Source organism: Lycorma delicatula, chromosome 13 (genome assembly GCF_047948215.1).
Source record: "Lycorma delicatula isolate Av1 chromosome 13, ASM4794821v1, whole genome shotgun sequence".
NCBI classification, from domain to species: Eukaryota; Metazoa; Arthropoda; class Insecta; order Hemiptera; family Fulgoridae; genus Lycorma; species Lycorma delicatula.
Genome location: NC_134467.1, coordinates 40,145,245 through 40,170,870, shown reverse-complemented (window position 1 = coordinate 40,170,870; position 25,626 = coordinate 40,145,245). Strand labels below are relative to the sequence as shown.

At 31.4% G+C, this 25,626-nt stretch overlaps 1 protein-coding gene across 1 annotated transcript in view; it reads right to left on the bottom strand.

Moving 5' to 3' along the window:
* The window catches only part of LOC142334062 (uncharacterized), a 101,558-nt gene extending 88,949 nt beyond the window's left edge, over nucleotides 1-12,609 (bottom strand). Inside the window, exon 1 of the mRNA XM_075381730.1 lies at nucleotides 12,441-12,609. Within this exon, the coding sequence (XP_075237845.1) occupies nucleotides 12,441-12,536 (96 nt within the window). The 5' untranslated portion in view covers nucleotides 12,537-12,609. The remainder of the gene's footprint in view (nucleotides 1-12,440) is intronic.
* Between the last annotated feature and the right edge of the window lie 13,017 nt (nucleotides 12,610-25,626).

Sequence of the window (25,626 nt, the reverse complement as noted above, 5' to 3'; positions counted from 1 at the left end):
GAAAATAAACAAGAACAAAACAAAAGTAATGAAATGTAGTAGAAATAACAAAGATGGACCATTGAATGTGAAAATAGGAGGAGAAAAGATTATGGAGGTAGAAGAATTTTGTTATTTGGGAAGTAGAATTACTAAAGATGGACGAAGCAGGAGCGATATAAAATGCCGAATAGCACAAGCGAAACGAGCCTTCAGTAAGAAATATAATTTGTCAAAAATTAATTTAAATGTCAGGAAAAGATTTTTGAAAGTATATGTTTCGAGTGTCGCTTTACATGGAAGTGAAACTTGGACGATCGGAGTATCTGAGAAGAAAAAATTAGAAGCTTTTGAAATGCGGTGCTATAAGAGAATGTTAAAATTCAGATGGGTTGATAAAGTGACAAATGAAGAGGTATTGCGACAAATAGATGAAGAAAGAAGCATTTGGAAAAATATAGTTAAAAGAAGAGACAGTCTTGTAGGCCACATATTAAGGCATCCTGGAATAGTCGCTTTAATATTGGAAGGACAGGTAAAAGGAAAAAATTGTGTAGGCAGGCCACGTTTGGAATATGTAAAACAAATTGTTAGGGATGTAGGATGTAGAGGGTGTACTGAAATGAAACGACTAGCACTAGATAGGGAATCTTGGAGAGTTGCATCAAACCAGTCAAATGACTGAAGACAAAAAAATAATATATATATATATATATATATTGCAAATAATTTCAATATCCCTTGTATGGATGAAAATGTTTTTCAAATTATTTTTGATATAATAGATTTCTTATACAAAGCGAGTTAAAAGTATGGAAACTTCTCAATAATTTTAAAAGATTTCCAGATAGAATAGTGTAACTTACAGGATAAGATATCGATCAGCTGCTTTACCTTTTGACAAGAAATAAAATATCAATTCTTCTTAAAGGGTGGCCCAATGATTATAACTCAAATATTTTAAATTGTAACATACTTTGTTAGATATATTATTTTTTAAAAATTTTTAAGATAAGAAAAATTATATTAATAAAAAGTCGCTGAAATATTTGTATCCTAAATTACGGCCGGATAAATTTTGGAAAATATTAAATTTCGTAACTATAAAGTATTGTCTGCGTAGTACAAAGCAAATTATGAAAAATTATTATAATATTATTTTTTATGTGCTATCACTGGTATTTATTTGTCACTTAGTGAACAAGACAGGATCACACTTTTAATCATGAAGGGATATGGTCGTATAATGAACTTTGTGAATTGTCCAATGCAACATTTAATTACCGTAATCCTATTTCGAAAGTTACAGCGTCAAAAACTATCAAACGATTTGAAGCAATAAGGAGCATTAATAATAGGTAAAAACCAGCGAAGCTTAAATTGCAAAAAATAATAAAAAAATCGTTAAAGATTATGTTAAAATTTATTAAGAATCCTAATTCTTAAACTCAAAAAAAAGCTCGAGAACATAACATCAGCCAAAGTTCAGCGATTTGAACATTAAAAATTGAAAATATCAAACCCTTCAAAATTCGTCTGGTCCAAGAATTTAATAAACTTGACTAAGATCGTAGTTTTTTTTAGTTTTTTTTATACTTTTATGATTTTATAGCCAAAAATAAGAAAAAATATTCATATAAATATAGGTTAGAAAACAGCTCGTAAGCGAGTTTCGTCTAACGAAACGTTTAGCTTTCTTTCTTATATGAAATTATACCCGTACTAAAATTCTTGAAGTACAAATCGAGGGGCAAATTTTTTTACTTTTTTTATCTAAGAAATTCAATAAAAGTAGTCCCAAACTTTTATGTCACTTAGATTTTAAGGAAAATGGAGGTAAACGAGAAAAGATTTTTTGGAAAATATACTTTTTTTAAATTTGGAATAAAATATCTTTCTTAATTTACAAATTGAAATACAAAAAATAAAATAAAATTTCTAATTAACTTTGTAGAGAATTTAATTCTGATAAAATTAATGTAATAGCTATTAAAATTAAACTCAAATTACGCAAATTAAATTTGCGTATTTTAAATAGAAACAAAATACACAACTGAAACATGATCAGATTTTAAACAGAATAATTTTCTTCGATGTTTGATCATCTTAAATGTAAATGAAACAGTAAACTTATCAGCACCAAAAAAAAAAAATATGAATGAAAATTTAATTGTAAGATTTAACTTGTATTTTCACATGCAACCATTGTCGTATTGAGTAAATTTGAATTTTTTGTTAACTTTAAGGTGGAAATCTTTTTTATCCCTTACTTAGTCTTGGTGAAATCTACCTCCGCTTTCCAGCGACCTGAAAGGGATTTTTTTTTTTAGATTTTATTTCGACCAATCTAAATAGTTCCCTTTAAAGCTGTAGATCATATAGCAAAATTTACTGCTGCAGGCGGAGAAGTAAAATTCAATTTTAACATAAAATAAATGAAAGATTTTTAATTAAATTAGAAAATTATATATTCTTTTTTTTATGTTAATTTTTATATTACAGAAAATAAATTATTTTTCCTTTGATAACATAATCAATATCCCACACACACGCAACTGAAATATGTTGGCAGATCAAAAAAAAAAAAAAAATACAAATAACATTTTTATGAAATTGCAATTCTAATTATAAAATAAAAAAGAATAAGTAAAATTATTATTGTAATATTTCAAAATATTTATTTTTATATAAAATTACAAGTTATATGTATTTTATAAATATGAGATATTTTTTTAACCTGGAATCATTTTTATAAAATTATGGAGGAAAAACTCTATTCTGTTTAAAAAAGTATACATTAACGGTCATTTCTTTGTTTTTATTTTAATAAATGATGAAATTTTTACAAAAACCATTCGCTCTCTCTCACTCACTCACCCAACCACCCACACATCCTAACGCGCGCACACAAAAAAGGAGAGAGAGAGAGAGAGAAAATGTTTGTGATTCTCTCTTTTTTACTTCTTTGTACGAAGTAAAGGAAGAATATTGATCGGGAAAAATTTCGATTTCAACATAAATATACATTTTGACCACCATCCCTATATCCATTTTGACTAGTTTCGGCGTGACGTCTGTATGGTATGTATCTCGCATAACTCAAAAACGATTAGCCGTAGGATGTTGAAATTTTAGATTTATCAATGTTCTAACATCTAATTGTGCACCTCCCTTTTTGATTGCAATCGAAATTAAAATTTTAATTAATGAAATATTTGGATTTTAAAGGGAAGGCACATCGGTTTGAATCAGACTTCATCTCCTTATGTGCTTTTTTTTATATATATTTTTTTAATTTATATACAGAGTTATCATAAAAGAATGATGCGGTTTCATCAATTCATAGGAAGATTGTAGGGAAATTTCTAGATGTTATATTGGTATCCCTGAAAGCCTACAACTCAAAAGTTTGTTTATCAGCAGTTGAAACCACAACGTCAGTTCTTGTATTGTTGTTGCGGTGAGTTTAGCGAGTTACTATGTTCTCGGATAAAGACAAAGCAAAGTGTGTTTTATTGATGGCCGAATTAAAATCCGTAATTTTAGTTCGACGTGCCTTTTGACGTGAATTCGGAAGAGATCCACCGCACAAAAATAACATACACGTCGGTTCAAACGATTCGAAGAAACCGGATCGGTTAAGAAACTGAAATCAACCGGCAGACCAAGTGTACCGGACGAAACGGTTGAACTAATTAGACGATCGGCAATTAGAAGTCCTGAGTAGTCCAACCCCCGTCGAAGCGTCGAATTAGGTATTCCAAAATCAACAGTTCACAAAGTTTTACGTAAAAAACTGAAATTACACGCTTATAAAATCCAGATACTGCAGGAATTGAAACCCGATGATGGTGTAAAACGTTTCAATTTCGCTGTTGTAATGTCGGACAGAATATATGAAAACTAATCATTTTTAGACGATATAATTTTTACAGACGAAGCTACATTCCATGTGAACGGATGCGTTAACAAACACAATTCACGAATATGGGGCTCTGAAAACCCACACACAATTATTGAGAAACAACGCGATTCGCCTAAAGTTAATGTTTGATGTGGTGTGATGAAAAATCGCGTATAGGGCTTTTCTTCTTTGCCGAAAAAACAATTAATGGAGTTGTGTATCTTGACATGTTAACCGATTATTGCTTTCCTCAGCTGGATGAACTCGAAAACATTCATCGACTTCATTTCCAACAAGATGGTGCTCCCCCCCCCCCCACTTCAATGCAAATCGTATGCTTTGAACGAAAAATTTGGAGATCGATGGATAGGCCGGTAAGGACCCAAGGAGTCCAGCACTGACATCTTGCGACTTTTTTCTTGTGAGGGTACATCAAAAGCGTTGTTTTTACACAAAAATTTGCGAACTAAACCGCTTAAAAAACAGGATTAATGAAGCAATGACAACCGTTAACGAAGAAATGTTAACTAATGTTCGGAGAGAAGTTGAGTATCGTTTGGATATTTGTCGAGCGACTAAGGGCGCACATATTGAAATTTATTAATTATTTTAAAAAATGTTTGAGACGACAAATTTGAAAAATAAAAAAAACATAAACTGTATGTAATTCTGTTTTAATTTAAACCATGTTTATAACCGCACCATTCTTTTATGATAATCCTGTATATTGATTTAATAATTATTAACCCGTAATAGTAAAAAAAAAAAATTACAATAAATAATAATTCTAAATAAAAAAATAATTAGTGAAATAAAATTTTATGTACTTTTAAAAATGTGGAAATGTAATTTAATAGGCATATACATATGTGTATATGTAATAGATTTGGTGATCTATTTATTTAATATTAATTGAAAATTATAATTTAGAATCTTTTTTATTATTTTTGGATTTTCTTAGCAAATTCTTATATAAAAATTGTACATTTATTTTTTTAAAAAATCGAGTTATTTAATTATTTGACAGAAAAATAAAATACATTTTTGAATTGAATTCAATTTAAAATGATTTTTGAACATTTTTTCACTTGCGCGTAATATGCGCAAGATTTCTGGTGTGTCGTATAAATAAATGTTAATATTAATTAAACTATTCCGTTTAGTGAACTCCTGTATACCGGTTACAAATATATTTTGACCTTACGGTGCAGAATAATTATTGTATTATTGGTTTATTTGGGAAACATTCAAAGAGTAATAAAGGGGCTTTTACTTAAACCTAATATTTCAGGTAATATTGTTGAATTAATAATTGTATAAATATTTGATGTTAATAAAAACTAAAATTTTAATATTTGTCCGACTGTCCACTTTTATTAAAGAATTGGAGGATCGTATCTCACTTTTAAATGAAATAAATGCAGCAAAAAATGTGTAAATGTAATTTAATTGTCGTACAAGGAAGTCATGCGGTTTTCATATCACATTTTTTAATATTTAAATTTACTATTCGGTTTTCTATTACTGATAATTATTCTACAATGTAAATATCTTAAGTTTTAATTAAACTCGGGTTTATAAATGAACGGTATTTGAATGTAATATTCCGTTTGATATTTTTGAATTTATAAAAAAATAATTACGTGAAATAATATTTAATAAAAAAGTTTTGAATAAGTTATTAAGTTGAGTAAATATTATTTTAAATTCTCGTCAAATAATTATGAAGGAAACTTAATTTCTTCTCTGTTTTATTTAAAAACCCATCGAGAAATTCCTTTAGGTCTGTTAAAAGAAATATCTTTTAATTAAATTTTAAATATTTTAATAAAATATATTTAAAATCCTAAACAGAATTAATTTTACAAAAATAAAAAAATAATTACATTTATAGATATATCTATTAGAGTGGTCCAAATAGGGCAAAATTTTTGTCGAAAAACGTGCACCCCCTGATTTAAAAGTACTCTCAAAAACAAAATTTTTGACGCGTTGATGAACCCTTTCCGTTCGAAAAAAGTCATCCCCCACTCCACTTGAATTTTAAAGGGGATTTAACATGGGTTTTAGGTTATTTTCAAGTCTTTACGATATAGCGTTTGCATGTTTCATCACAAAACTTCAAAAATAACGTATATAAGGGTTTTTGGGGTCGGAGAACACGAATTTGAAGTCAAAAACTTATTTTGACACATTATAACTGTCAAAATCTCTGTCAATCAATTGACAACTAGCGTTCTTATGAAGGAAAATTTTATATTCATTTATATAATTATTCAAATAATATTGTTAAAATTTGATGACAGTTTTTCCTGGAGGAACAGATTCTTTATGCACGATACCCCTACTGTCAAAAAAGCAAATCAGCACAGTTTTGATCTTTCATTTGCTCATTCGACATTTTTTCGGTCGATGAGATGATGGAGTGTGCCACTCTTCGCTTTGCCGCTTTGTTTCAGGATCGTAATCAAATATCCAGGATTCATCACCCGTGATCACACGATTGAAGAATTATTGGTCGTTGTCAATCCTCTCAAGAAGATCAACGTAAAACATTTCTTCGATTGTCCTTCTGTTCCGTTGAGTTTTCGGCACCAATTTCGCACAAACCTTTAATGTCCAAATCGTCTGTTAAAATTCGATGTACGGTGAAAGTGTTTAACTTTAACTGTTTACTCATAATCCTCATTGTTGAACGGCGGTTCAACATATATATAAATCCGTATAAAAGTAACTGCCTTTATTAGGAATTGAACCTTAGAACTCTCGACTTCAATATAAGCTGATTTGCGATGACGAGTTAACCACTAGGCCAACCCGGTGAACTTACTTGTTTATTACCTTTCTTTTTCCTGTTTTGGCCTCCGATAATTACCGTTCGGATAATACTTCAGAGGATGATATGTATAAGTGTAAATGAAGTGTAATCTTATACAGTCTCATTTCAACCATTCCTGAGATGTGTGGTTAATTGAAACCCAACCACCAAAAGAACATCAGTATCTACGATCCGTATAAAAGTAATAACTGGATTTACTAGAATTTGAACGTTGGAACTGTCGACTTCCAAATCAACTGATTTGGGAAGACGCGTTCACCACTAGACCAACCCCGGTGGATCGAGATTGCCACTGGCGTAATTAAAATGAAAAACTCTATATACGTATAGAGTTAGATAGATACATAGTTAGAGAGAGAGAGAGAGAGAGAGAAAAAAAATAATCCATTATATCTGAGATAAATTATTTTCTCCGTTCAATCTCAATGAAGTAATACAAGGAAATAATGAAAATACAAAAGATTCATCTGTTTGTCATTTAAATCGTTTTATCTGCTCTTTTCTTGACAACCAATTGTGTATTTATCTGACATTTACAAAGTAATATCAATTTCAGTCTTCTTTACTTGTTTTTTTTTGTTTTTATAATAAAATAAGACTATTATCTTACTTTTGCATAAGCTATAAAACATATCTGTAACAATAATTTTAAAACTATTTTCCATTTATAATAAAGTCGCTTGTTTTATATTACATCCATGTTTTTTTTTAATATCATATTAAACGTTTTATATATTCTAATTATTCCTAATTTTCTTTTAGATAACTTCAGTAATTTTTACTCATTTCTTGCCTTTCTTTTTTACACCTTCTGGCATTATTTTAATCAATCTTTTTTTGCCTATATTGAATCAAATTTCTGATTATAAACGATAATTTATTAAGCTACTATATTTATTTATTCTTTTTTTTTTGTCTTCAGTCATTTGACTGGTTTGATGCAGCTCTCCAAGATTCCCTATCTAGTGCTAGTCGTTTCATTTCAGTATACCCTTTACATCCTACATCCCTAACAAATTGTTTTACATATTCCAAACGTGGCCTGCCTACACAATTTTTTCCTTCTACCTGTTCTTCCAATATTAAAGCGACTATTCCAGGATGCCTAAGTATGTGGCCTATAAGTCTGTCTCTTCTTTTAACTATATTTTTCCAAATGCTTCTTTTTTCATCTATTTGTCGCAATACCTCTTCATTTGTCACTTTATCCGCCCATCTGATTTTTAACATTCTCCTATAGCACATCATTTCAAAAGCTTCTAATCTTTTCTTCTCAGATACTCCGATCGTCCAAGTTTCACTTCCATATAAAGCGACACTCCAAACATATACTTTCAAAAATCTTTTCCTGACGTTTAAATTAATTTTTAATGTAAACAAATTATATTTCTGAGTGAAGGCTCGTTTCGCCTGTGCTATTCGGCATTTTAATCACTCCTGCTTCGTCCATCTTTAGTAATTCTAATTCCCAAATAAAAAAATTCTTCTACCTCCATAATCTTTTCTCGTAGTATTGTCACATTCAGCGGTCCATCTTTGTTATTTCTACTACATTTCATTATTTTCGTTTTGTTCTTGTTTATTTTCATGCGATAGTTATTTATTCTAGTAAAAAAAAATGTTTATACTAATTAAGAAATAATAATAATAAACGGGGTTTATATGCTACATATAAACCCCGTTTATTATTATTATTTATTATATGTAGCATATAAACCCCCGATTAAATAGTAGCAACAAGAAATTTATTCTTAAGGAAAATGTCAACATATGTAGGTTATGAACGCAACACAATGAAACAATAGACCATATAATCACTGGCTGTCCGATTCTAGCTCCAACGGAGTACACCAGGAGGCACAACAACGTGGCAAAAATTTTACAGATAGAACTCTGCAATAGATACATGTTAGAGTTTCAAAATAGGTCTTACTAAACTTATGAGACAGCCTCCTTTTTGGAGAAGAACAACGCAAAAATTTTCTGGAACCAAGGAATTGTAACGGAAAAACCCATCAACTGTAATAAGCCAGATATAGTAATAGTTGACAAAATGGAAAAAGTATCTTAAATAATAAACGTAGCCATCCAATCAAGTAAAAAAATCAACACTAAACACTATGAGAAAGATCTTGGTTTTTGAAATTAAAAAAATGTGGAATCAAAAACAAGTTTATATAATCCCAATAATTTTATATGAGGAGGGAATAATACCATCTACTTTGCATAACAGTCTTGAAAAACTGAAGATCCAGTGGAAGACCATCGCGCCAATGCAAAGGAGCGTGATAATTGACACTTGCCCGGAAGACACTTCGTCAACAATAGCAAGCCTAATCTCGATGGTATAAATTATTCCGAATTAAGGGAATATCACCGGCAAAAGTAAAAAAGCTGTGAAAGGGTGTGATAATAATAATAATCCGAGATCAGTGTGATGGATAGGTTCGAGGGAGTTGCATGGGAGTTACTATGCGGCGCTTATGAATGAAACAGTAGATCGAAATGCGTCTGTAGCCTGGCTGGAGTATGCCGAGTTGTTTGCTGAGACGGAGGGCCTTGTATTTGCTATAAAGGATAGGGTCGTCAGCACACTCAGCTACAGAAAGCAAGTCGTTAAGCTGCTGTAACCGCTGACCTGTGCCGTCTTTTTGGATCGACCAATGAGTCCATCGGACATATCGTTAGCGGGTGTCAGTTTTTAGCTCCAAGGAAATATACAATCCGACATAACAACGTGGCGAAGATGCTTCACCAGAGGCTCGCTTTGGATCTAAGTCTCCTTGCCGTTTCAGTCCCGTATTTTAAGTATACTCCTCGGTCTGTATTAGAAGACGATCGGTATAAACTGTACTATGATCGTACTGTTCTGACGGACAGGACAGTGGAGCATAATAGGCCAGACATCGTTCTGACCAAGAAAAAGGAGAAGATCACTTTCTTGTTTGATGTCACAATCCCATTATCCACCAACATAGTGAGGAAGTACAAAATAGTGAAGTATAGGGATCTTTCAGATCAAGTCAGGGAAATTTGAGACCAGGAGAGTTTAATCGTGGTCCCGTTGGTTTTGGGCGCGATGGGAGAGATTCCACGTTCTCTCCATGATTCATTAATATCCGTTGGAGTACCAGCAAATCTGTTCCGACCAATGTAGAAGGCTGTGTTGCTAGATACATGCCGCTTGGTTCGTCGGTAAGTCACAAGCTCGAGCGATAAGATAACGCCTCTTATTAAGGGGGACGATCAGGTAAAGCTACAGGCCGAAGACAATGTCCGTTAACATCTGGCAGTTCATAAATTTTCATGTCTGGTATTCTGTCTTCCATTCATATATCTCACCCATATTATTCAATAGTTCATGTTACCATATACAACGCATGTCGGAACAATAGTTATAGCTCCTGTGCCTTGCCTTTGGGCCCGGCCAGGATGCTTTTTACTGGGCTTGCCCAAGAGAATAATAACAATAGTTTTCTTCTAATCTTTTATAAAGTAGATATTTCTTACAAAACTCCGCTGAAATTTAATAACAATTCTTGCAAATTTAAAATAAAATATACACACATATAGACATAAGTAAAATATACGCAGCTACACACACACACACACACATATATATATATATATATATATATATATATATATATATATATATATACACACACAGAGAGAGAGAGAGAGTGAGAGAGAGAGTGATGAGAGCGTGAGAGAGGGGTCCAAAAAAATCTACTCACTGTTTCTCAGTCCATATCTCGTGTCAAATTTGACTTGACGTGAAACATATTTGGTACTAAGAGAGAGTGTTATGTGTTCGAAATGACTACATAAACCTGGAGTAATAGCAGCACATGGCTCTACGATATTTTCACGTATCTCATCGATTACTGCGGTTTAATTTTTGCTGATTGTTGTGGTGTCAATTCAGGAGAACGATGTTGGTACTCAATAGCACATCTTCGATCCATCCACCGTCCTTTCTTTTTCCTGTTTAGCCTCCGGTAACTACCGTTTCGATAATTCTTTAGAGGATGAATGAAGATGATATGTATGAGTGTAAATGAAGTGTAGTCTTGTAAATTCTCAGTTCGACCATTCCTGAGATATGAGGTTAATTAAACCCAACCACCAAAGAACACCGATATCCACGATCTTGTATTCAAATCCGTATAAAAATAACTGGCTTTGGCTACAGTTTTATCGAGATACAACCTAACATTTCGATGGTAGCGAGGCGGGGCTCCGTTTTTTGCATGTCAAAATGTTTTTCACCAAACAAGTTTTTGGGCGACAGACAAAATCCTTATCTTAAGCATATCAAGATACGCCTCACCAGTACGATACCTTCGAAGAAGAAAGGACCAATCAAATCACACATTAATAGACCACATGATACAGCAATCCTCGGTAGATTCACTGCCCTGTCCACATGAGTGTAAGGATTTTCAGGAGCCCAGTCGACCCGATTGTGGCGGTTCGCAGTACCGTGTTTGAATTACGGCTCTTCAGTCCGCATAAACCTTCCTGAAGCTCAGAGCTTCATACTGACATGACGTACTCGTCGACATTACTTTTACCATTTCACGACCAGTCGTATTTATAATTTTTTTTTTTTTTAATTTAAAATTCATATAATATATTAATTTTTGAAGTAATAAGTATAATACATAACACATAAATGTTCCTGATGATGGATTAATATCCGAAAGCGCTCGGACATAATAATAAAAATTGTTGGTAAATGGAAATTATTATATAATTAATTTATGTTAATCATGACCAATTTATCTTCATTTAGCACACGGTTTTTCAGATGTTGAAATAGAATGTATTATCATTTAGATAATTTAATTACTTTAATACTTTTTGTCTTAAGTCATTTGACTGGTTTGATGCAGCTCTCCAAGATTCCCTATCTAGTCGTTTAATTTCGGTATACCCCCTACATCCTACATCCCTAACAATTTGTTTTACATATTCCAAACGTTATCTGCCTGCACAATTATTTCCTTCTACCTGTCCCTCCAATATTAAAGCGACTATTCCAGGATGCCATAATATGTGGCCTATAAGTCTATCTCTTCTTTTAACTATATTTTACCAAATGCTTCCCAAATTTTTTCCAAATTACTTTAATATAATATTCAATAAAACCCCCACGGCCAAATGAGGTGAGGTTGATATGTATGACAAGTAAATGAGGTGTAATCTTGTACAGATTCAGGACGACCATTCCTTAGTCGTGTGGTAAATTGAATTCCAACCACAAACATTGATATACCACAAACCATTGATGATACATCCATTATCCAGTATTCAATTCATATAAAAGCAGTTAAATTTAACTAGGATTTAAACCTTAGAACCTTTGACTTCCAAAATCAGCCGTTAAACAACTGATTTGCAATTAAGAGTTGTGTAAATTCCTATATTTGTGTAAATAAATTTATTTAACCATCCCGGCTTTCGTGGCACGAGTGGTAGCGTCTAGGTCTTTCATCCGGAGGTCGTGGGTTCGTATCCCGGTCAGTTACGGTATTTTTTATACGCTTTATTTCTATATTCCACGCACAAGCTTCTATAGCGATATCAAGCCAAAAAAAGTGCAGATAACTTTTAAGGGCTTTGCTTTTTGTATATATATATAGAGAGAGAGAGAGAGAATTATATACCTATTATCATAAATAATAGTAAAAATGTAAAAAACTGATAACATACCTCTTTGTTGAAAGTAGATACTACAAATTTTTGTGGTAAAATATCAAAAACACTAAAAAAAATGTAAATTTTTAACAGCACAGATGAACGATTCATTACTCAAATGTAAATAATTTTAGCTTCGAATATTTTTTTTACATTTTAATTAATTAGTGTTTCTAATGCAGCACTTTTTTCTTCCCTTTAAACAAAATCGAAATTCCTTCTGAAACATACAAAGAAAAAAAAAATTTAATTAAAAACAAATAATCTTTATTTTTTAATTAAAATTTTTATTAATTTACTTTTATTATTTATTATTAATAATCTTTATTAAATTTAATGGAGGTAATAAAAGCAGGTAACAAATTATCACCTTCCATTACGGTGCGAAAGTGTACTGCGGGGTGAATTGGAATAACTTGATTGTTTGTCAACGAATTTTTATAAATCAGGTGTCATTTTGTTCAAAATAAAATTCTTAATAAATTTTTTAAAGTAAAAATTTGATCAAACGAATAATTAAAAAAATATTAAAGATTAAATAAAAAATATTTCCGCTATTTTGAAATTTTTTAAGATGACGTTTTCAAAATGTAATTAAAAAATTTAATTTAAGTGAAAAATTAATTAAACTAAAACAATTAATTAAATTAGGTTTACTCGTTCCTGAGAAATAATTTTTTTTTTTTGAAAATCCTAAATGGCGTTTAGAAGGAAAACAAAAAAAAATAGAACTTATATCGATATGAACTTTTATTCTCACTCTGGTGTCCAGAATCGATACTTGAAGTTCGAGAAATACGATCCGCCGGCCTCCGTGGCTCGATTGGTAGAGTCTCGGCCTTTAATCCAGAGGTCCCGGGTTTGAATCCCGGGAAGGCAAGGCATTTTCACACACGCTACAAGACATTCATCTCATCCTCTGCGGAAAAATCGCTTAACTGCGAACCCAGAGGTTAAACAAAAAAAAAGATTAAATGAACACAATTGAAAGTTTGATAAAACATTAATGAAAATATGAAACATAATGAAAATTCTATTCCTCTACTTAATTAGGTTAAAAGAAAGTATATTTAAAAACGATGAAAGCGTGTATCTAAAAAATATTACATAAAAAGAATTGATTAAAATATTTTTTTAAAAATACAAATTTTAAAAAAATGTGTTGTGTGAAAATATCTCTATAACAATCAAAAGAAAAACATTTAAATATAATAGAAAATTAATTTTTCTTGATAACCTTAAATCCTTAAACCTTTATATAGGGATTACATTACCTATATGTTTACGTTAAATTTTCAATGTTTACCTATTTCAGAAATTTCATTTTTTTATAAGATACCAAGAGGATTTTATATTTTGTATATAAAATATAAACATAACCAAACATAGTGTAAAAATGTTTATGTTATGTAAAACGAATATATTTACCATATAAATACGAACACATGCACTAATATTGAGAATTATATTTTCAATTTATTTAAAATTAATTTTAAATTAATGCAGTTTTTTTTTGTAAGAAACAACGGGAATCAACAGTTTTAGTCATTAGCCCAGTAGATTGGTAGCGTATGAAAAAATTCCATCCCTGACCGGGATTCGAACCCGGGATATCCAAACGATATGTTACCTATTTAGCCAAGAAGATCGCTATTTATTCATTTTTACTTCCTTATACGAAGTAAAGGAAGTCTTATTATCGCGAAAAATGACGGTTTTCAGAGTTCAACGGAAATATCCATTTTTACTAGTTTTGGTGTGACGTCTGTACGTCTAAACGATTAGCCGTAGGATGTTGAAATTTTGGATTTAGGATTGTTGTAACATCTACTTGTGCATTTCCCCTTTTGATTACAATCGACTGGACCAAAAGTGTTCAGAAAAGCTCAAAATCCAAAAAATTTGGAAATTGGACTTTTTCTTAACTGCAATAATAAGCCCTAATTGAGAGCTTTTCAACGATATATCATAGTTTTCATTGATTTTTGAAAGTATATATTTGGAGTGTCGCTTTATATGGAAGTGAAACTTGGACGATCGGAGTATCTGAGAAGAAAAGATTAGAAGCTTTTGAAATGCGGTGCTATAGGAGAATGTTAAAAATCAGATGGGTGGATAAAGTGACAAATGAAAAGGTGTTGCGGCAAATTGATGAAGAAAGAAGCATTAGGAAAAATATAGCTAAAAGAAGAGACAGACTTATATGCCACATATTAAGGCATCCTGGAATAGTCGCTTTAATATTGGAAGGAGAGGTAGAAGGAAAAAATTGTGTAGGCAGGCAACGTTTGGAATATGTAAAACAAATTGTTAGGGATGTAGGATATAGGGGGTATACCGAAATGAAACGACTAGCACTAGATAGGGAATGTTGGAGAGCTGCATCAAACCAGTCAAATGATTGAGCTGCATCAAACCGGCTAGGTGGCACTGGGGACAAAAAAATTGTATTTATGGTCCGATTTGGCTCACATTCAATATATATATTTATTAATTGCGTGAAAAGAAATATTTTTGTAAAAAATGGTCCCGCTAGGTGGGGGTGGGGTTTAGATATTTCGAATCGAAGGAAAAAATTGTGTAGGCAGGCAACGTTTGGAATATGTAAAACAAATTATTAGGGATGTAGGATGTAGGGGGTATACCGAAATGAAACGACTAGCACTAGATAGGGAATGTTGGAGAGCTGCATCAAACCAGTCAAATGGTTGAGCTGCATCAAACCGGCTAGGTGGCACTGGGGACAAAACAAAAATGGTATTTATGGTCCGATTTAGCTCATATTCAATATATATATTAATTGCATGAAAATAAATATTTTTGTAAAAAATGGACCCAATAGGTGGGGGTGGGGTTTAGATATTTCGAAAAATTGTTTATGGACCGATTTGACTCATATTCAGAATATATATTAATTACGTGAAAATAAATATTTTCACGTATATATTGTAATATTTACATAATATTGTAATATTTTATCGTAAATATTGTTAAAAACCGTCTAACAAACATAGTAAGAAACAAATGGAACGCTAAATGAAGGAGTTTAAATACAAAATTAAACTCAGTAAAAACTTCTCCTTATAAATGGAAAAGCGACTTTAAGTTGACTCGCCGTGAACAAGTAGCGGTGACCAGACTTAGAATCGGTCACACACGATTAACAAATTTATATTTGTTAACCGGCGAAGTGAGACCAATGTGCGGTGTTTGTAATAAAACACTGACAATCAAGCATCTAATAGAAGAGTGTACCATATATGAGGACCTCAGAAAGAGGTTCCGTCTTACAAATAATATTAGTGCTGACCTGGATAATGGAAATGAAGAAAATATAGTTGCATTTCTACACGCCAGTAGACTTCTTAAAAGTCTATAAAATGAAAGTTTAAAGCTGTGACAAAAGAAACTCTAAGCGGTAGTTTATATGTATATAAAGAAAAAATGGTATTGATAAGTTTAATTTTAATTTTAATTTCATGGTCTTTTGAGAACCTATCTCAAATTTTAATATTGGGGCCCTTTACACCCCGTAAGTGTTTGTGATTGTCCTTGTCTTTTATGTCTTAATGTTTTGTGTAGTTTGTGCTTTTAAATAAAATGTAAGGGCCCTTTACACCCTTACATATGACGATCCAGATGGTGATAGTAATTTCTTTTAAAGATTGTGACGAGGGCTAATGACCTTAGCAGTCGATGCCCGTAAAATTCCAGATAAAAAAAAAATAAAAATAAATATTTTTGTCAAAAATGGGTAGAGGGGAAGGGGTGAAGATTTTTAAAGGGGAAAAGGGAAAAAGTGAAAGGCCAAATTTTGTGAAGTTCCGTAATGTTCATTTTGTTAATGTTTTATTAAACTTTCAATTGTGTTCATTTAATCTATATGTACATATATACTCAAATCTAGTAATAGCGAAGCATTGCCGGGTCTGCTAGTCATCAATAAAAAAAATAATAATAAAAAAACCTATTCTTTTAACTATTATTAATAACTTTAATTAACAAAAAATAAAATAAAAAACATTTTAATTATTAAAAAAGCTGGCAAATTATTGCAAGCTTTTTTATTGCAAATCTTTGTCATTTAACAGTTCAAAATGGTGGCCATGTTTATTTTTCTATCCGTTATTTCTCATAAATATAAATTTTATCAAATTTTATTTTATTTACTAAAGCCTTTTATTTTGAACAAAATGGCATTTTACTTTTTAAAATCGGTTAACAAATACCCAAGTTATGGCCAAAAATATTGTTGTAATTTTGTGTCTGTTTTCATGTCCTCCACACTTGACGTTCATTCGATTAAATAGTGTTTTTATTTATTGTTAATTCTAATGTTATTCTAGTATTACAAATTTACTAATATTTCGTTGTTTTTGTCAAGTAACATTTTATTTCAATTTATAAATATATCAGCTGTATTTAGTCTAGCAGAGTTAATTTTTTTCGCACTTGTAATTAAATCAACTTGCAATTTAATCATTAAAAAGTATTTTTTTAATTTTTTTTCATAATAAATATTTACTTTTAAATAACAGAACAAAAATTTTCCAATTTCTTTTAAAATTTGGTGACCCCATTATCAATGGAACTTTTTACTTCCTTGTACGAAATAAAGGAAGTATTGTGATCGCGAAAAATTTCAGTTTCCAGATTTCAACGGAAATATCTATTTTGACCATCACTGAATCCATTTTGACTAGTTTCGGCGTGGCGTCTCGCATAACTCAAAAACGATTGGAAGTAGGATGTTGAAATTTTGAATTTAGGACTGTTGTTACGTCTAATTGTGCAACTCCTCTTTTGATTGTAATCGACTGACCAAACCTGTTCAAAAAAGCCCAAAATAAAAAAAAAAACTATTGTACTTTCTTAACTGCAGTAATAAGCCCTCCTTGAGAGCTTTTCAACGATATATCATAAGTGGTATTTATTTTCATTGGTTCCAGAGTTATAGCCAAATGAAATTTTAATTAATGAAATATTTGGATCTTACAAGGGGAAGGCTATCGGTTCGAATCAGACTTCATCTCATTTTTTTTTAATTTAAATACATTGATTTATTAATAATTATTAACCTCTGATTGTAAAAAAAAACTTTTATGATAAATAAACAAAAATTATAAGAAGTTATTAATGAAATAAAATTTTATGTACTTTTAAAAATGTGTATATGTAATTTAATAGGCGTGTAAGGAAGTCATGTGGTGTACATGTCGGATTTTTGTTTATAATGTGGTAAAATAAATATTCAAATAGTTGTTTGATTTAATTTGTATATCGATATATAGTAATTTAAATAAAAAAACATACGAATATTATGTTTTTAGATTTTTTTAAGGTTAATTTGTATTATTGTACTGAATTTACACGTATAAATTTAATTACCAGTTAATATATCATAGGATTTGGGATAAATTAATTAATATCCCATCAAATTATTAATTTGTATTTGATTTGAATATATAATTAGTTATAATATATATATAGATTATCCATTAGGATTTAATCTTGAAGAGTTATTCGTTTTAGATTACTAAAAACAATTTATCATAAGATATATCACAGCCTAAATATATGATCAACGAAAACTGTCATCAATGAAAACTTTCGTAAGGCTTTCCCCAACGAACATTCTATTGTATCTATAACTTCTACTTACGCTAAGTTAATATAATTAATTTATTTATCTAGTGTTTTCGCGGATTTATGATATACTAGCCGCTCAGCCCGGCTTCGCCGGACCTCCCTAGCAGGACTCGCTTCGCTCGGCGCTTTGGTTTTCCAGGGTTCCAAACTTCTTTTTTCAACTGAAAAATTTTTAACGTTATCAACTTTACTCCAAGTTAAGAGCTTAATATTTTTAGAAAAAATTTCATGCAATTTAGATACGTTATCTGATAACAGAAAATCCATTTTTTTTTAATTTACCGAAATGGGGGCTACGCCCCCAAACCTAATCGCATTTCCCGTTGCTCAATTGTTTCAGTCGAACGGGATTGATCTGTGTGTATTCGGTCGCTTTCCAATCTAGACTGTCTTTCGTCTTCAGTCTCTGCCGCACGAACAGTTTTCATCATACGTGCTTTTTTTGCATTTCTTCCGATTGAAGAATGTCTTTTAGGCACGGTATGATGTTTTGAAAAAAAATCATAGAATTTAAAAGATCGCAGTTAAATACTTTACACACTTTAAATTAGTAACACATACATGATAAACAAAAGCAGCTATTTATTTATGTTGTTAAACAGCTGTAAAAAATTGTAAATGAATGAATCGTAAAAATTACATATGCATGTGCACTTAATCAATTGAAACTTAGGAATAACTGCGTTAAAAGTTAACGTACGTTAAAATCTAACGTTAAAAATATTTCTTTTCAGGTAACTAATATATATTCTGAATATGAGTCAAATCGGTCCATAAATACAATTTTTTTAATTATTTTGACTTCAACGCTACCTAGCGGGTCCAAACTAATTCATAAATCTTCATGGAAGTGCACACAACTCACGAAAATTTCATCGTAATCAGATGAATGGTACAAGAACGCATACGGGATTTACAAACATTCATTTTTATATATGAACAAGATATACGTTAAATAAATATAGAATTTAATAAAAAATATTCCTTTTTTACGAAAATGTTACACTGTAACTTGAACATATATATTTTTTTATTTATAAATAATATTAATACATTTTATATTCTTAAAGCGTTTTTTTTTTTTTATAAGTAGTTATTATCATAAGGTAGAGAGTTAATTGATTGAGTCTTATCTTCTTACTTTGTTAGCATTATAACTAGTAACATTCGTTGTTGACGTGTTTCCTTAAACGGGGAGGAACACAATGAAACGTACCGCCAATCTTAAGACTACTTTTAGTACTGAATCTTCCTGTGACAGAACGGAACGCAAAGATAGCGGAAGATTTATGTATCTCCCTATTTATCGCAGAGCCTGGACAACAGTCCCTTGCTGTTGCGTTATTTTTTTATCGGGCAGATAATTGGTTTTTTTTTCTGGGCTGGTATTGCAAATCTGGAGTTGGACGATATAATCCCGTATATGCTGACGTCGCAGAGTTACTGGAGGAAAATGGAGGAATACTCAAGGGAGGTGCTTCGATGCAAAGATACGGAAGGTAGAAGAAGAGGGTTTTAGTGTATGGTTAGGGGAACAGCCCCAATCGAGAGAGCCATTGAGATCGATTGAAGACTCCAAGGGAGACTAGGTTAGGGGAAACAAACGAAAAGTTCCGATACCGGTGGCGGGAATCCAGTAATGGATTACCTACCAATTTTTTTTTTAGGCAAATAAGAATTAAAAGATCCAACCGAGGAGGTGGACCTACCATGCTGGTTTTTACTGCCGGTAGGTGAGGAGGCCCCTTAGAATAAAACACATTCCCCTGGGTTAAATTTTACTTAATTGTATGTCCAGCCCGGGGGAATAAGGTGATAAAAAAAAGGTAATTGTTTGTATTGCGTTCCGATCTTTTAGACCAGATAAAAAGATTGAACAAAACGAAATTAAAGAAATTTAGTAGAAATTGCAAAGATGGACCACTGAATGTGAAAATAGGAGGAGAAAAGATTATGGAGGTAGAAGAATTTTGTTATTTCGGAAGTAGAATTACTAAAGATGGACGAAGCAGGAGCGATATAAAATGCCGAATAGCACAAGCGAAACGAGCCTTCAGTAAGAAATATAACTTGTTTACATCAAAAATTAACTTAAATGTCAGGAAAAGATTTTTGAAAGTATATGTTTGGAGTGTCGCTTTATATGGAAGTGAAACTTGGACAATCGGAGTATTTGAGAAGAAAAGATTAGAAGCTTTTGAAATGCGGTGCTATAGGAGAATGTTAAAAATCAGATGGGTGGATAAAGTGACAAATGAAGAGGTATTGCGGCAAATAGATGAAGAAAGAATCATTTGGAAAAATATAGTTAAAAGAAGAGACAGACTTATAGGCCACATTACTAAGGCATCCTGGAATAGTCGCTTTAATATTGGAATGACAGGTAGAAGGAAAAAATTGTGTAGGCAGGCCACGTTTGGAAGTTTGTTAAAAAAAACTAGAATACGTTTTCTTGAAATTTTATGAAAATAAGTATAGAAGAAATGTTACTACATTTCCTCCTCTCACATCGAATTTAATTCTTTCTTAGACTTTTTTTTTTAATATCACAAAATGAATAGAAAAATAGATATTTTTATTTTCTTTTACATACAAAAACAAAATGTTTTATAGATTTTCCTTTAGATGTTATAAAAGAGAGTTGTTACATAAAGAGGTACACAAATCCTCATCGTCACTGTAATTTCCTTTCATGTTTATATAAGCTTCAAACAAATCTTTTACATCAAAGACCTTTACTACAGCAGAACCACATTCTATTATCAATAGATAAACTTCGTAAATTTCATTGATAAGGAAATATCGTAGGAACAAAACATAAATACAAGATATTAGTATAAAATAAGATTTATTTATCATACGAGATGAAACAAATTCTTGAGAATTATTCTTTTTATGAAATTTCACGATATTTTATAATCTTTTACGTTTCATAAATGTCTTACTAGTGTGTAAATAAAAAAAAATTATTTATTTTAACGTTTTATTTAATTTGATGGATATATAAATTCTTATAAAGTTGTATAACGAAATGTATTAAGAAATCTGTTAAACGTAAAAATTCGTTTTTGTAAAAAAAAAAATATCTAAATTAAAACATATTTCTATTTATTTATTAAATTTATTGTTATAAATACAATAGAACTTTTTTTTAATGAAACTTGTTAATTAATTAACAAAATAAAAAGTTGAAAAAAGCCAATTTTTGTGGATGAGTGGTAGGGTCTCGAACTTACATCTGGGGATCCTGGGTTCAAATCCCAATTATTAGGCATGATATTTTTAATACACTACAAAATTTCATTTCTATATTCCCACTTACAAGTTTCTCTGTAAGATTCTATTTTTTTTTTGTCTTCAATCATTTGACTGGTTTGATGCAGCTCTCCAAGATTCCCTATCTAGTGCTAGTCATTTCATTTCAGTATACCCTCTACATCCAACATCCCTAACAATTTGTTTTACATACTCCAAACGTGGCCTGCCTACACAATTTTTTCTTCTACTTGTCCTTTCAATATTATAGCGACTATTCCAGGATGCCTTAGTATGTGGCCTATAAGTCTGTCTCTTCTTTTAACTATATTACTTCCCAAATAACAAATTCTTCTACCTCCATAATCTTTTCTACTCCTATTTTCACATTCATTGGTCCATCTTTGTTATTTCTACTACATTTCATTACTTTTGTTTTGTACTTGTTTATTTTCATGCGATAGTTCTTGCGTAGGACATCATCTATGCCCTTCAATGAGGGCTTATTACAGGAGTTAAGAAAACGTTTTTTGGATTTTGGTCCAATTTTTTTCTTTTTGATTCAATCGATTGCAATCAAAAGGAAATGTGCACAACTAGATATTAAAACAGTCCTAAATCCAAAATTTCAACATCCTACGGCTAATCGTTTATGAGTTATGCGACATACGAGTTGTGTGAGAAAAGTAATGATGTTGGTAATACTGCGAGCGATCTGGCAACGCTGTGTCTATCGGTCTGTGCTAGATCGGTTTGTTCATCCCTTCCACATCCTCAGTACGAGTTTCAATTCCGTTCAACCAACACATTATTTTTGACAACGCCATCAGTGAAGTTGTGTTTTTGTTATATGTTACGAAAATGGAGCATCGAAATTTAGTGCGACGTTGTGCAATCGAGTTTTGTGTTAAACTTGAGAAATCCGCAAGTGTGACCTTTGAAAAGTTGAAACAGGCCTACGGGAAACATTGCTTATCAAGAGCACAAGTATTCCGCTAGCACAAATCATTTCTGGAAGGACGAGAACATGTTGAAGATCAACCTCGCTCAGGGAGACCTTAGACTTCAAAATCTGACGAAAACGTTGAGCGTGTGAGGGTTCTTGTGAGATCAGACCGTCGTTTAACAATAAGGATGATGAGTGAACAGTTAAATTTATACACTTTCACCGTACATCAAATTTTGACAGACGATTTGGATATGCGAAACGTTTGTGCGAAATTGGTGCAGAAAAACCTCACAACGGAACAGAAGGACAATCGAAGAACCGTGTCCGTTGATCTTCTTGAGAGGATTGACAACGACCAAGAATTCTTCAATCGTGTGATCACAGGTGATGAATCCTGGATATTTGAGGACGATCCTGAAACAAAGCGGCAAAGCGAAGAATGGTACACTCCATCATCTCCTCAACCGATAAAATGTGGAATGAGAAAATTAAAGATCAAAACCGTGCCGATTTGTTTTTTTGACAGTATTTGGGTATTGTGCATAAAGAATTTGTTCCTCCAGGACAAATTGTCAACCAAGTGTTTTACAAAGGTGTTCTTGAAAGGCACAGGAAAAGAGTGATGAGCGTGAGACCAGACATTGCAGACAAGTGGATGCTTCATCATGACAATGCTCCGTGTCATACCGCCATTTCCATCACGGAAGTTTTGACCTCAAGACGCATTCCTACGGTTCCTCAACCCCCCTATTTACCTGATTTGAGTCCTTGTGATTTTTCCTTTTCCCGAAATTGAAAGGTATCTTAAAAGGACGTCGTTTTGGAATTCTGAAAAACATTCATAAGACTGTGACCGACTGGTTAAAAGCCCTACCAGTTGAAGCCTTCCAGCGCGGCTACTAGGAGTGGGAACAACGACTCCGCCGGTGTATAACTGCCCAAGGGAACTACTTTGAAGGGGATAATATTGTTGTTTGAAACAAATAAAAACTTTGGTAAGTAAAATGTTAGTCTCATTACTTTTCTCACACACCTCGTATATGCGTACGTAATAACGTCACACCAAAACTAGTCAAAATGGTTTCAGGGATAGTCAAAATGGATATTTCCGTTGAAATCTAAATACCGACTTTTTTCGCGATCACAATACTTCCTTTGTTTCATACAAGGAAGTAAAAATGGTTTTCAGCCAAAATATTTTTCAGTTTTATTTCAGGTATCATAAACACTACTAAAGATATAGTTCTGAAATCTATTTATTTTATTCAATTTCCAGATAAAAAATCGTAGGATGAAATTACTTTATCTCTCAATTAACGTCCTAAAAATTTCATTACGACCTCATTTTACCGGGGAAGCTGAATTCCAACCGAAATTTTTCGCTAACTTAACTCGCTAACGAAGCATTTCAAGAACTATGTTTATGTGACTTTTTTCATTAATTTGATGAAAGGAATACATCTGAAAAGTATTTCGGTTTACGCGTGGAATACTCTGTATTGAGTATTTAAAAAACATTTCATTAAAAAAAAAAATTTTGAACAATAAATAATACATAAGGACCCATCAAGTTTACCCCTAATATAATACCTTAATGATTTCAGTATCACTTCATTTCACCTGGCAAAATGTTTCATTAATGTAACTAGATAATACAACATTTACGAACAAATATTTGTATGAACGTTTTTTTCTTATTTCAAACTCTAGAATCAGTTCCCAAATTATTTCCTTTTTCCTTCTAAATCACTCGGTATACTGAAAGATTTATTTTATTTAACAAATCGTGTTTATTTTACCTGGATAAAATAAACTACACCGAGAGAAAGAAAAACAGCGAGTAAGAAAAATTTTGTCAACACCAAACAAATGTAGGTTGATATTTATTTAATGACAATTTCCTTTCAAGACAACTTCAAAAGTTTTCTACCGTTTTCTATCAGCATAAACCTTTTAAATTATTTTTTTGTTTACGTTTTTTATACAACAGGATAGTAACATCAAAGGAAACAAGAGATGATAAAGGACAAAAAGAAAAAACACACGTCAAGAAAGAAAATATTAAATGTACTACTTATAATGTTTTTTCTAAAAGATACAATATTGAATAAATAAAATTAGAACTTCTATAAATACAAAAATATTTGTAAAATAAATTAAAAAAACTTTTATATTATTAAACGTATATAAATATTTATTAATAAATAAAAATATGATGTGGAACCTTGTACGCCTATTAAATTATATATAAACATTTTTTTTTAAATGAGAAGTACATAAAATTTAATTTCATTAATAACTTCTGATATATTTTCTTTTTTTTATTGTTATTACTGAATTATTATTTATTGACTCTTTTTCTACAACAACAAATTGATAATTAATAATAAATCAATATATTTAAATTAAAAAAAAGGAGATGAAGTTGAATTCGAATCGATTTGCCTTCCGCTAGTAAGATCCAAATATTTCATTAATTAAAGTTTTATTTAGCTATAACTCTGAAACCAATGAAAATAAGTACCGCTTATGATATATCGTTGAAAACCACTCAATGAGAGCTTGTTACTGCAGTTAAGAAAAAGTCCACATAGATACACATAGGATTAACATCTTTGTGTTAATCCTCAAAATTTCATGATTTTTTGGCAAAAAAATTCATAAATTTTAGTCATATTTATATAATTTAAGATTTTTATAACTGTCTGTACCCAAATCATTATTAGGTTGATTTGAGTGAACAAATGGGTGAACATTTAAATGGGTGAACAGTTTAAATGGGTGAACATTTCTGCCGGCCTCCGTAGCGCGAATGGTAGCGTCTCGGCTTTTCAACCGGAGGTCCTGGGTTCGAATCCGGTAATAAAACTTAAGAGGATGATATGTATGAGTGAAAATGAAGTGTAGTTTTGTAAAGTTTCAGTTCAACCATTCCTGAGATGTGTAGTTAATTGAAACCCAACCACCAAAGAATACCGGTATCCACGATCTAGTATTCAAATCTGTGTAAAAAGAACAGACTTTATTAGGACTTGAACGGTGGAACTCTCGACTTCCAAATCAGCTGATTTGGGAAAACGCGTTCACCATTGAACCAACCGGTGGGTTTTTTACATGTGTACTTATAAATGTTTTTTTTTTACTTCATAAATATTTATCATTATAGTTTCCGTGTAAAGTTGCAGACTAATTTCTTGATCTCTCTTTCATCATCAACGCGACTCACAAGGTTGAGAAACTTTGGTCTAAATGAACTATTTACTAATGGTGAACTCGTCATCGCAAATCAGCTGATTTCAAAGTTGACAGTTCAAATCCTAGTAAAGAAAATGAATTACTTTTATACGG